The sequence below is a fragment of the Pelobates fuscus genome, chromosome 4 (genome assembly GCF_036172605.1).
Source record: "Pelobates fuscus isolate aPelFus1 chromosome 4, aPelFus1.pri, whole genome shotgun sequence".
Taxonomy (NCBI): Eukaryota; Metazoa; Chordata; class Amphibia; order Anura; family Pelobatidae; genus Pelobates; species Pelobates fuscus.
In genome coordinates, this window is record NC_086320.1 from 276248408 (window position 1) to 276261341 (window position 12934).

General features: G+C 41.8%; 1 protein-coding gene across 2 annotated transcripts in view; it reads right to left on the bottom strand.

Moving 5' to 3' along the window:
- The window catches only part of STK17A (serine/threonine kinase 17a), a 38719-nt gene extending 32503 nt beyond the window's left edge, over positions 1 to 6216 (bottom strand). Inside the window, exons 1-2 of one of the 2 annotated variants that reach the window (XM_063452125.1) lie at positions 6198 to 6216; positions 4067 to 4273 (exon numbers count right to left, since the gene is read on the bottom strand). In XM_063452125.1, coding sequence (XP_063308195.1) covers positions 4067 to 4254 — 188 coding nt within the window. In that variant the 5' untranslated portion in view covers positions 4255 to 4273; positions 6198 to 6216. Of the gene's footprint in view, positions 1 to 4066; positions 4274 to 6019; positions 6165 to 6197 lie in introns of those variants that run through there. The other variant, XM_063452124.1, reaches the window with a different exon arrangement.
- Between the last annotated feature and the right edge of the window lie 6718 nt (positions 6217 to 12934).

The window sequence follows — 12934 nt, forward strand, 5'->3', positions numbered from 1 at the left end:
CATAGCCAAGTCTTTTCAAAACACTACAAATGGAGCACAAACATAGTTATGGTATGGAAAAGTGATCGAAAAGTATTTTCACCTTAAGTCAGTAGATAGTAAATACATTGTTAAACACATGTCTGCACACACCAAACACGTTATTCAATACAATGGTTTATGCTGTATAATTGGCAAAATAAATCAATTAAGTTTATTGCCTGAAAAAATCTCCACTCCTTCCACCCAAAAAAAACCAAAACAATAAAAAAAAAAAATGGAAATCTATAGAACACATGTGCTACATGTGATTCTTTCTCTTAAACCGTATCAAAAGACACAAAACTTAGATGTAAATCTGTTCAATGTGCTATGCACACTCGTTAAGGTCAGATGATTCTGGTTTTCAATATTTGTTATTAAATGTTAATCAGAAAGATAACAAAATGTTTAATCCGGTGTTCCTTTATCCCGATTTATGCTCCCATGCCCCATAGAAATAAAGAAGTTAAATATTGCTATTAAAAAAAACACACTGTATCAAAGCAGAGGCAGCAACTAAGCCTCCAAAATAACTTCATTAAGATGATGTCATTTTAAAGCTTACACTCTACCTTTAAAATTAGTGAACCAAAGCATCCCATACACACACACACACACACTTTATCAATTAAGAAGTGTAGGTGAATTTAGTATTCTGTTTTTCAAATCATCCCAGGTAAATCCAGCATATGTCTGTGCTCAAAGTTTGAAGAGGAAAAACACACACACACGATTTTATATTAAAAAAAGAAAAAAAAAACTAAAAACACTATGGGCACCATAACAACCTAATCAAAATTAAGTTGTTATGGTACCAGGAGTTCCCCAGCATTGGATCACCTTAAGTGTTTAAATCGTTCGAGAAGGTCTGTTATTAACTATATTTTTTAATTTTCTAAAGACAGAGATAATGCAAATAATAAAATTATTCCCTTCAAACACTGCCTTAATTGTACAAACACAAATTATTGCCATGCTGACAGTTCATGTGATTTATACATTCAACATGCATTTACTAGAGCATTGAAAATAAATACACTCAAACACAGTCCACACCAAATGCTATACATTACAGGAGCAGAGCATCCCAAAAATGTGCAACTGTTATTGGTACCAAGAGAGCACCCAAGGATTGTGGCTAGAGTTGAACACCTACTCCTCTGTCAAAATGAGAAAGATCTATCTGCACATCACTACAAATGGCAACAAACATGAGTGTTGACTGACATTTACCACCTGTAGCCATGGCATGCTCACTATAAAATGTGGGAGTAAAAACTGCGGAATGCAGTTTAACACAAACTTTGTGCAACCAAGGTGATAAATATCCAGTTTAATTGGCATTTTAAAACTATACACAGAAGTCATGTTGGTTTGATATAGTTTAAAAAAAGGAAAAGAAAATAATTCTCCAATATGATGATTGTGAAATCCTTTAAATAAACCTGTAGGGTTAGAAAGTCAAAAGAATGACAACATGACTTTTGAATTAGATATAGATTCAATCTACACACTGCGCCGTTTAAAGAATCAAATATACAGACTAAAAGGAACACATGTACGTTAGAAATAATACATCTTGTATGCTTTACATCCGGTTTTATTTTAGATGTAGGGCCCCCATTAAAATAAATAAATACAAAAAAACATTTTCAGCTTAAGAATTTGAGACAAACCATGCTGTGCTGGGTAATATCCCACATCTCATTTACTGCTAAGTCCACATCTGGAGCATTGATAAAAATTTCACAAAGTAAGCAGAGTCGTTTGTTGTACAAAGCGCAACAATCTGGGACCCGTGCCCAACAGAAACGCTAAACACAAAGTCCACTGACAACATGAAATCTGTTGTCCGCCACCCAACTCCGCATGGGGCCTTTCTACAGATAACACAGAGAACAGAATAGACTTGAAAAGCAGTATTTCAGATAACTGTACAGCTTGCCTTTTACAAAGCAAAATGTCAGAACCCTAAAAATGTGCAGAAAAGCAAAATGATGCATTAGGGCATTTTTTTGAGAAATGGCTGGTGTAACAGAATACATAAAAAATAAATAAAGTTTATAGACAACTGAATCAAATATGTATTAAAGTGACACTAATAAGTGAGCAAAGTTCCTAAAAGAGGAGCAATCTTCCACTGTGATTACTGCACTTGTAGAACTTTCACCTACTTTAATATTGAGGACATATATACCCTCCAGCCCCCCCCTCCCCCCCCGAAAGCTTGTGCTGTATAAAGCTTTAACAAGCCACATTAGACAGGCTTCCTATTACAGATGTATTCTACACAGACCATTTAATTGCAAAGTACAGTATACACTGTTTCCATTTGTACTCACATGAGAGGAGCACCCCCACATTCCCTCCCCCTCACACAGGCACGAAAACAAACAAAAAAACATGTGAACAACTTTGAAAACCAATCAGCATTATTGGAGCAATAGTTTAGATCAACTCAATTTAATGATCAGAGTCGCACTCGCATCACCATTTTTCTAACACATTAACAATTTTACTAGAATTCAGAACTCCATTTTATGGAATAGTGCAAGTACCGAGTCACTGAAAGCACAAAATACATTCGAGAGGAAAGGCCCCGTTAAGTCAGCAAACATGTAATGTCGAAAATGATGAGTAACTCATGCACACTGACTTTACATTTACCGGTATATATAAAACTAGCCACAAGTAAAAAGGTTAAATTGGATGAAATGTCAGGGGCCATTAAAAAAAGGGAGAGAAGGGGACTGATGTTTGAGATCTGATTTCAGTAACTTCCTGTCAATTAACCCTTTTGAGTGTTCTCACTTAGGAATAGGAACTATTAGCACTATGGAAAGAGTGCCCTGTGCTTATATGACATTGCCAACACATTCCTAGCAGGTAGCTCCTAGGTATACAAGGGAGCATTATGGGGACATGGCAGTGCTCACATCTTGAGTTGCTGCGTTGGCAAGTGGTTTTATTCTTACATCCACTGCTCGCCACAATAAAACACTTTAGCTATATTTATTGGGCTGGAGTTGTCACTTTAAAGAGCAAAGTGACAGCTCTTCTTGAAAAGGGGTTACAAAGTGAACATTAAAAAGTAGCCAATACCAAACCAACAACACAGAGAGTACTTTAATACCCAGAATCCAAGAGCACAGCAAAGGAAGAAAATGTAACAGCTACTCATTAGGAGACACACTATTTGGTCAATCTACAATGTCTGACACATTGGCCGCCCTCAAAACCGGAACGACAGACACTAGTTAAGATGTCTGAGCCCTTCAAAATCAACTAAAACGTGTTCTCATAGGATCATAAATATTCTCCATTAAAATAGGTTTTAACTCTACTGATCCTTCAAATGCTTATGCAATTCCCCCATGCCGCGTTATACCTTTAAAAACATGTACTTCCTTGTTATAGCCGTCTGCATTAAATGTAAAAGTTTTACTTTGAAAGCAGCTCTGTCATGGTCTTTGCATAATTTGTAAATACCCAGATGGTGGCATGGCCACTATGGATAAGATGGCCAGGGGAAGGAAGGTTTTACTTATCACTTACAGGTGCCGCCATCTTTTACTGTTCAGTCCTCTTCAGAAGCAGACATCAGCACTGTACTCTTGCGTGAGATTACAACATTAACGTTTATGAAGGATGCAGTAAGATCCTCCATAGAAAGAGCTTTTTTTTTGCCCCCCGAACTCGTTGAAAATTCCAAACTTAGTCAACAAGTATTTCTTACACATTTTACATTTGTTTTGGAGTGGCGGGAGGGGATGACTAAGCTGCTTTAAATCATAGGTTTCACAGAGCTACATATTCCAATTTCAAGGAGAAGAATGTTTTGTCCCACGGTTTAAGTGATGTGACCATAATACAGCACAACACGAATATACCTTTTTTTCCCAGAATTGTAAGAGCCGAGTATTTTAGGATCGGTTTGGGATAAACCCCTGGATTGTTTAGTAACAATAAAAACAGCATGTTTGTATCTCACTAGATTAGTTATGACAAATATTAATCTGGAGAGAGTTTGAAATAATGGATTTACCTTCCCAGTTCATGTCCCGGTGACATGGTGTATTTATTAGCAAATGGCTGACTCTGGATTGGGATGGTGGGCTCTCCCATTAGACCTGGCCTCTCCTGGTTCAGTTTGTCATCCTGCTGATGCCGTCTCGCAGGTCGTGGAGTCCTGCAACATTTGTCTGGTATTCCATAACTTTCTTCAGGAACCATGTTGATCACTGCCACCAACCTAATGAACAGCACAATATAGAGTAAATAATCAAAAGACTGGCCAACGCGTGTATTAGGCAGGTCATCTGGCTCTCTGTGGGATGACTGTACAATTTCAGAATACGTTTAAAGTTAGGGCTTGAATTGCTATATTTAACCCCATAAGAACCAAACTTCTGGAATAAAAGGGAATCATGACATGTCACACATCCTTAAGGGGTTAAACTCAAGAAGAAATACTCAAGTAGACCAATTTACCAGGAAACGGATTTTACCATTAGAGGTGTATTTTTAAAATACCGTAGCATTTAACAAGTGAGTATGAAAAAGTAATAAGATAAAAGGTTTAGTTGCGAACGTTTTTCCAGATAATATTCTCGTTTATTTTCTAAATTGTGTGGCACAGTTGCAAATTACCCTAACTGCCCATATATAATTTTATATTTGTTGTAATATGCTTTATTGGAACTATGAAAACCAATAGAAATCTCTCGCTGTCCTAAAACAACACGTTTCACCAGAACAGGTGTGGCGTAGGTGTTTGGGCATTATTTAAATGACACATACGCTTTCTCTAGAGTGATAAAGTCTGCAGCAACCTGGTATTTACAGAGGTTCACGCATACGTTTCAGATATTTCCTGTCTTTTACGAAGGGATAAAGTATCTCTTTGTTCAAAACCATTTACTATATTTACAATTCCTTAGACAGTGTTCATCCATCCCTTATGTAATATGTAGTCAGGTGTCCTTGTCCTGTACTAAACCCATTAAGTGCCAGACTGATGTAGAACGAAACAATGGGAGTAGGAGAGTTATAACTTTTTTGTGTCACACGCTACCTCTTACCCTTGGGGCTCACAACGAGTACCGTGTTTTATGTCTTTACAAGAACAGGTTTTGCATCTAAAAATGTGGCAATATTGCATTTCAGTAAAAATGTGTGAACTTTTTGAAGGAACGCCATAAACCATCAACCCAAACAAGCGCTCAGGCAATAACTGACACTCAAATACATAATTATGGTTGCAAGTTTCACTCTGACAATATAAATTAATTAAATGCTGCTAAATCATGAAGGAAAAAAATATATATATACCAACAAGTACAGGAAGCTCATTTTTATAAACCTCCATATTTATTACAGACCCAGGTATTGACCAAAAAAAATGTTTAACATTTCAGATTTATATCAAGGCTCAGGGGAGTCACAGCATCTTATAAATAATAATAATAGTTAGTAAGACTATATGTACATCAAAAAAAGCAAATATAAAACAAAATTATAATTGCACACCAATAAAAAAAAATTAAGTGTGCAAAAAAAACCTCCCTGAAACATGAATTTAATCTTTCGTTAATATGTGATTAAATGTGTTTGTAAAGGGGAAGGCAAATCTATTCATCTCACAACTTGTAAATGAGGAGCCCAATAAAGGTCACATATTTCCATACAGATCATTAAGATTAAAATAAAATAATAAATATAAACGAACATATTTACATTATTTATTTATCCCCATCCCAATCAGTGCCATTTGACACACACAGGGTAATATAGCTGGGGCAGCCAAAAGGCAGACAGACCCACACCTTGCATGGGGCTACAACTCCCACATGGCTTCACTAGCCTGGAGATTGTAAAAGCATCATGGGAGTTGTAGTCGTCCCCCAGCTCTTGCTGTCTGCAATACACAGTGCAGGTACAGTGACCCCGGTGTTGGTAGACTCTGTAACCGGCAGTTAGCCGGAGTTAGATCACTCACCCAGGCTGTGCCTCGCTCTCTGCCCCGGGGAGGAGAGATATGGTGTCTGTGGAGGTAGGTGGGCGGATGGAAGGTAGGTTCCCGGACTACCTGTACAGATCCCCGCTCCGCGCCGCACACTCACACACAGCACTCAGGACGGACTGCAGAGCAGGACTGAGACACACACACACCTCACCTCAACCGCAAAGCCACGCCCACCGACACACTGATTGGACGGAGCGGGGAATGTAAGGCGGGCTTAGTAACTTGGTGAGCTGTCAATCATGCTGGTGAAGCCCGCCTCCAAACTAACGCACTCTGCGCACCAGAGGGCGCTAGCGGTTACATTTTGTCGCTGACAGTGTCAAGGACTACATTTCCCGTGATGCTCAGCCAGGTGCAACTTTTAGCGTACAGCAACTGTAGTATGATGGTCTGTGTGAGAATTGGAGATGGTGGAGGATGTTTTTTTCTCCATTCCCGAGTTGAACAGACAAGTTTTCAGGGCAGTAATAGCTTGAGACCTACTGCACACGCATGCCTGGGGTATTTGGCACCACTCCTCACAGAGTTTTAAAAAATTAAAGCAGCTCTGTCACCTCCCAGGGTCTTGGCAAAATTTGTAAACACTCCTAATGATGACTTTGTCGTTGGTGGTGCAAGGGGAAGGTGAGCTTTACTTACCTGAATCTGCTGCGTGTGGCAGCCGCCATGGTCTACCTGCTGGCTCTTTCCAGCTCTTGGCACTATATAATCCAGGAGCATGCAAGAAATTACAGCTCTTTGGTCTACAGAAGATCCCTCAAGACTGGAGGAACCCCCATAGATAGTGTCTCGCGATGAGCTTGACAATGCCTTATTCCCACAGGAGTTAGAAAACTTGTTAACGTTTTCTGACAAGCGTAAGAAATTACATACGGAATAGTAGACCCTACTCTGCTTTTTGGATTTTTTATTAGATTGAAAAAGAACAGATTACAAGTAAGAAAAAGAAGAGGAATAGGTCGAAGTAAGGTAAGAATAGGCTGACTTCTCAAGCATCATAGCCACTAGAGCAGGCGTCAGCAACCTACGGCACTCAAGGCTGTTAGAGCCAAACAGGCTCTGGCCTATCAGCCCTGGTGGGACTTCTACTATGTGCTAGTAGGGATACACCAAAATGAAAATTCTGGACCAAAACCGAAAATTCAGGATGCCCTTGGCCGAAAACCAAAACCGAAAATGACTTTTTTTCACAAATGATTTTTAAAAAGTTTTTTTCCCTATATTTTTGTTAATATAAGACTTTTTAATGAATTCAATTAATCTAATATGAAAAGCTTTCCTTCTCTTTTAGTGCCCCCCCCTTAATGTTCCTCTCTCTCCCTTCTAGTGTTCCTCTCCCTCCCTCGTTTTTGGGTTCTTTCCTCCCTCCACCCCAGTCCCATAGTGTCCCACCCTCCCTTGTCTCTTAGTGTTCTTTTCCCCCCCCTCCCCTGTCCCATAGTGTTCTTTTCTCCACTCCCCTGTCCCAGTGTTCTTTCTCCCCATCCCCTGTCCCATAGTGTTCTTCTCCCCCTCCCCTGTCTCATATTGTTCTTTCCCCCCTCCCTTGTCCCATAGTGTTCTTTTTCTCCCCTGTCCTATAGTGTTGTTTTATCCTCCCCTGTCCCATAGTGTTCTTTTCTCCCCCTCCCCTGTCCCATAGTGTTCTTTTATTCCCCATCCCCTTTCCCATAGTTTTCTTTCCTCCCTCCCCTGTCCCATAGTGTTATTTCACCCCCTCCCCTGTCCCAGTGTTCTTTCCCCCATCCCCTGTCCCATAGTGTTCTCCCCCCCTCCCCTGTCCCATAGTGTTCTTTTCTCACCCTGTCCTATAGTATTCTTTTCTCCCCTGTCCCATATTGTTGTTTTCTCCTCCCCTGTCCCATAGTGTTCTTTTCTCCCCCCAGTCCCATAGTGTTCTTTTATCCCCATCCCCTGTCCCATAGTTTTCTTCCCCCCTCCCCTGTCCCATAGTGTTCTTTTCTCCCCCTGTCCCATAGTGTTCTTTTCTCCCCCTGTCCTATAGTATTCTTTTCTCCCCTGTCCTATAGTATTCTTTTCTCCCCTGTCCCATATTGTTGTTTTCTCTTCCCCTGTCCCATAGTGTTCTTTTATCCCCATCCCCTGTCCCATAGTTTTCTTTCCCCCATCCCCTGTCCCATAGTGTTCTTTCACTCCCTCCCCTGTCCCATAGTGTTCTTTTATCCCACTGTCCTTTAGTGTTCTTTTCTCTCACTGTCCTATAGTATTATTTTCTCTCCTGTCACATAGTGTTCTTTTCTCCCCCTCCCCTGTCCCATAGTGTTCTTTTCTCCCCCTCCCCAGTTCCATAGTGTTCTTTTATCCCCATCCCCTGTCCCATAGTTTTCTTTCCCCCCTCCCCTGTCCCATAGTGTTCTTTCACTCCCTCCCCTGTCCCATAGTGTTATTTTATCCCCTGTCCTTTAGTGTTCTTTTCTCTCACTGTCCTATAGTATTATTTTCTCTCCTGTCCCATAGTGTTCTTTTCTCCCCCTCCCCTGTCCCATAGCGTTCTTTTATCCCCTGTCCTATAGTTTTCTTCCCCCCCGTCCCATAGTGTTCTTCTCCCCCTCCCCTGTCTCATATTGTTCTCTCCCCCCTCCCTTGTCCCATAGTGTTCTTTTTCTCCCCTGTCCTATAGTGTCGTTTTATCCTCCCCTGTCCCATAGTGTTCTTTTCTCCCCCTCCCCTGTCCCATAGTGTTCTTTTATTCCCCATCCCCTTTCCCATAGTTTTCTTTCCTCCTTCCCCTGTCCCATAGTGTTATTTCACCCCCTCCCCTGTCCCAGTGTTCTTTCCCCCATCCCCTGTCCCATAGTGTTCTCCCCCCCCTCCCCTGTCCCATAGTGTTCTTTTCTCACCCTGTCCTATAGTGTTCTTTTCTCTCCCTGTCCTATAGTATTCTTTTCTCCCCTGTCCCATATTGTTGTTTTCTCCTCCCCTGTCCCATAGTGTTCTTTTCTCCCCCCAGTCCCATAGTGTTCTTTTATCCCCATCCCCTGTCCCATAGTTTTCTTCCCCCCCTCCCCTGTCCCATAGTGTTCTTTTCTCACCCTGTCCCATAGTGTTCTTTTCTCCCCCTGTCCCATAGTGTTCTTTTCTCCCCCTGTCCTATAGTATTCTTTTCTCCCCTGTCCTATAGTATTCTTTTCTCCCCTGTCCCATATTGTTGTTTTCTCTTCCCCTGTCCCATAGTGTTCTTTTATCCCCATCCCCTGTCCCATAGTTTTCTTTCCCCCATCCCCTGTCCCATAGTGTTCTTTCACTCCCTCCCCTGTCCCATAGTGTTCTTTTATCCCACTGTCCTTTAGTGTTCTTTTCTCTCACTGTCCTATAGTATTATTTTCTCTCCTGTCCCATAGTGTTCTTTTCTCCCCCTCCCCTGTCCCATAGTGTTCTTTTCTCCCCCTCCCCAGTTCCATAGTGTTCTTTTATCCCCATCCCCTGTCCCATAGTTTTCTTTCCCCCCTCCCCTGTCCCATAGTGTTCTTTCACTCCCTCCCCTGTCCCATAGTGTTCTTTTATCCCCTGTCCTTTAGTGTTCTTTTCTCTCACTGTCCTATAGTATTATTTTCTCTCCTGTCCCATAGTGTTCTTTTCTCCCCCTCCCCTGTCCCATAGTGATCTTTCCCCCCTCTCCTGTCCCATAGTGTTCTTTCCCCCCCACCCTGTCCCATAGTGTTCTTTCCCCCCTCTCCTGTCCCATAGTGTTCTTTCCCCCCCACCCTGTCCCATAGTGTTCTTCCCACCTCCCCCGTCCAGAATTTTTGACTTTTCATGTGATCATTACTATCTTTCATTGTGATATATAAACATCTGAATTGTTAATGCAAGCATGTCTGTTAAACTATGCATTACAAAAAAAAAAGTTTTTTTTTTTAAAATTTCGGCAAATTTGACCCGTTTTTCGGCCGAAACGGGATAGGCCCATTTCGGCCGAAAATTTCTGCAGCCGAAATTTTGGTGCATCCTTATCTGCTAGTGCAAAAAGGTGGTGAGGGATAATCCACACTTTACCATTCCAGCACTTGTGAACAGGAATCCATGCTGGAGTAGAACAGCCCCCACCAACTATAGCAGCTCCTGCCTTTAACCTGTGCCTGGCCAACCTGGTCCCCACTGAATCCTAAGGAAGCCACACACTAGATATACACAGAACTGCAGAATAAGCCTCCACATCATATAAATAATACTGACCGCCCACAAACCTCGCAAACAGTCTCTCACATGTAATACCGAAAGCAGCCCCACAGTTGTTCCTGTAAATTCCTGGGTATCCAGGTATACCAGGGAATTGTCATCAGAGCTCATCAGACAAGCTCGCACTGTGCTGTACAAAGTCGGCTCTAGAACCATGCATACAATGCATCAGCAGCACTCTTTGCGTGATCTACATTAAGTGGGGGCAGCCAGGGAGGCTGATAGTCAGACTGAAATTCACTTTCTCTAGGTGACCCTGCGTTTTGGGCATTGCCAATGGCATAACTGGTGTCACTGGCATGTCCCCTGATTATGAGAGAAGTTTGATCAGAGTGCTATACATGGGATGCCTTTTTTGGCAGGGTAGATGGCTACAGGTCAGGGATATTCACAATGCAAACCAGGCAAATGTCCATCGATTATTGGCCAAGGACCAGCTGGGAGGATCAAGACAGGCAAAATCACTACACTTACTATTCAAATATGTACGAGATAGGGACAGGTGTCCTTCTTGCACTATAAAGTATGCAAAGAGTATAATTACCATAAGTTGTTATGGTGCTCTTTAAAGGTAAGTTTAGGAAGAAAGCATTTATAGGTAATATATATGCTTGAAGAAGAAACATTCAGTTGGAAACACGTGATATTCAGGATACAACACACTTTTTAGGCACACTTGCAGTCAAATTTTATATGTAAAACCTCTATTTTACCTTAAAGAGACACCATAGGCACCCAGACCACTTCAACTCATTGAAGTGGCCAGGGTGCACTGTCCATGTCCGTTTAACCCTGCAATGGTAATTGTTGAGACAGCCACTAGAGGTGCTTCTGGGTGGTTAGGAGGCTTTTTCCGTGTTTCATGTTAGTGACACATTTACTTTCCAATTAATCATAAACGTTCCTGTTAAGATAGACTATACATGTTTTGACTAATGTTAAGTAGAGTGGCCCATAAGAGCATACACTTCCATCTATACATTCATTTAATAGAATTGCTGTCAAATATATAGATTTTAAAAACTAAAGTCATTTCCTAACCTGTCAATCAATTCTTGACATACATCAGCATGTCCACAGCATAGCAGTATAAGCCGAGGATTAATTGGAAGATCAAACGCAGGAGAACCCTTATCCATGAGTTTCCTCCCAGCATTTTAGTGGCTGACCACTGGAGGGGGAGTACGAATTGTGTCAATGCAACCTAAAACATTGGGAAATATAATTTATATTAATGTTAAATTGTATAATTATTGCATAATCAAATATTAACTACAAAAATTAATCTTTCCTATCAGTTTTTTTTTTTTTTTTTTAAATACTAGTATTTAGATGCTGGAGATCAGATCATAAAGGAAGCATTCTCTTTAACTGTTAGTTTTCAACTTAGCAAATGTCCTGGACAATTGAAGCACAGAGCCGAAAAAGCATGTGCAGAAAACTGTGTTTTTTTTATTTTTTATTATTCTTTATTTTTGCGTGCATATGATTCACAGACATTCTGCCATATGCCCCACCAGCAGTGACAAACAAGCGATTAGACATAGCGTAACATTTATAAGGCATTTGAGTATGTAGCACACTTTTTAGTATAATGTGGATATCAGGTGGGATCAGACTTGCACATTTTGTTTATGTAGTGGTTCAAGATACCCATAGGATTACTTAAGTGAGTGTTGGGATGTATGTCAACAGTTAGCAGCAGGAAGTCTGATATTTAAATGTTTATACAAACTAACAGTGGAGTGGTGTAGTCTAGAGTTAGTCTTATGTGTCAGGGAAGATTACAAGTACAGGTGTAAATGCAGATTTAATTACTGACATTTTGTGGGATGATAGGGTAGCAAGCTTAGCTAAATTAGGTGTGTAGGTAAGGTAAGGTACCACCAGGCAGAGTGGAGCATACTGGGTTATCGTCAGCATTAGGCATAACAATAAACTAGTATTTCCTACAACAGTAATTATAACATGAATAGCATAGCAGTATGTTTAACTGTAGATGCAGCCACCGTAGCCGCTTTTGAGGCTGTCGGTGGTAGGTTCCACAGTCTGTGCCTTAGGTGCTAGCCGTTGTGGGATGCTGGGGTCGCCTCCGGCTCTGGTAGTGTGGCAGATGTTGGAAGGCAGCTTATTCTCATGCATGGGGATAGTCCCTGTAGAGAGGCCCTCTGAGTCCCAAAGTCCCGCCATAGGGCACCGTGTTTGCAGATCGCCGTTGACAGGTCACCCGGTCGTCGGGCTGGTATGAACGCGGTGCCATTTAAGCCACAGTGTTCAGGTGCGGACTGCGGTGTAGTGGGGTCGATGTTTGGGGATGACCTCTCTGGGTACTCCTTCCTTGTTTGTCTCTGGCCCCGGTGGTAGGCGCGTTTTGGTGGAGCAGGCACTGCGCCGTCATCTGGGGATTGCCTCTGCTATGTGAGTAGGGATACTAAGTGCAGGCCGCTCGGGCTATATGGCTTACAAGCTCTGCTTCAGCACGCCAAAGGGGGCCATCCATGTTTGGGCCAGTGGAGTTGTTAAGCCGCCGTTGGCCATTTTAATGAGACTGTGTGGGAGCCGTTTACTTTTCGGCGTTTAGTCGCCCTGTAGCGGTGTATTGATGATATCTTGCCTGGTGGGGACCAGGATAACCCCTGCCGGCCCAGGGGGGGGAGAGGGAAAAGAGACCGGGAGGGCGCCAGCTAT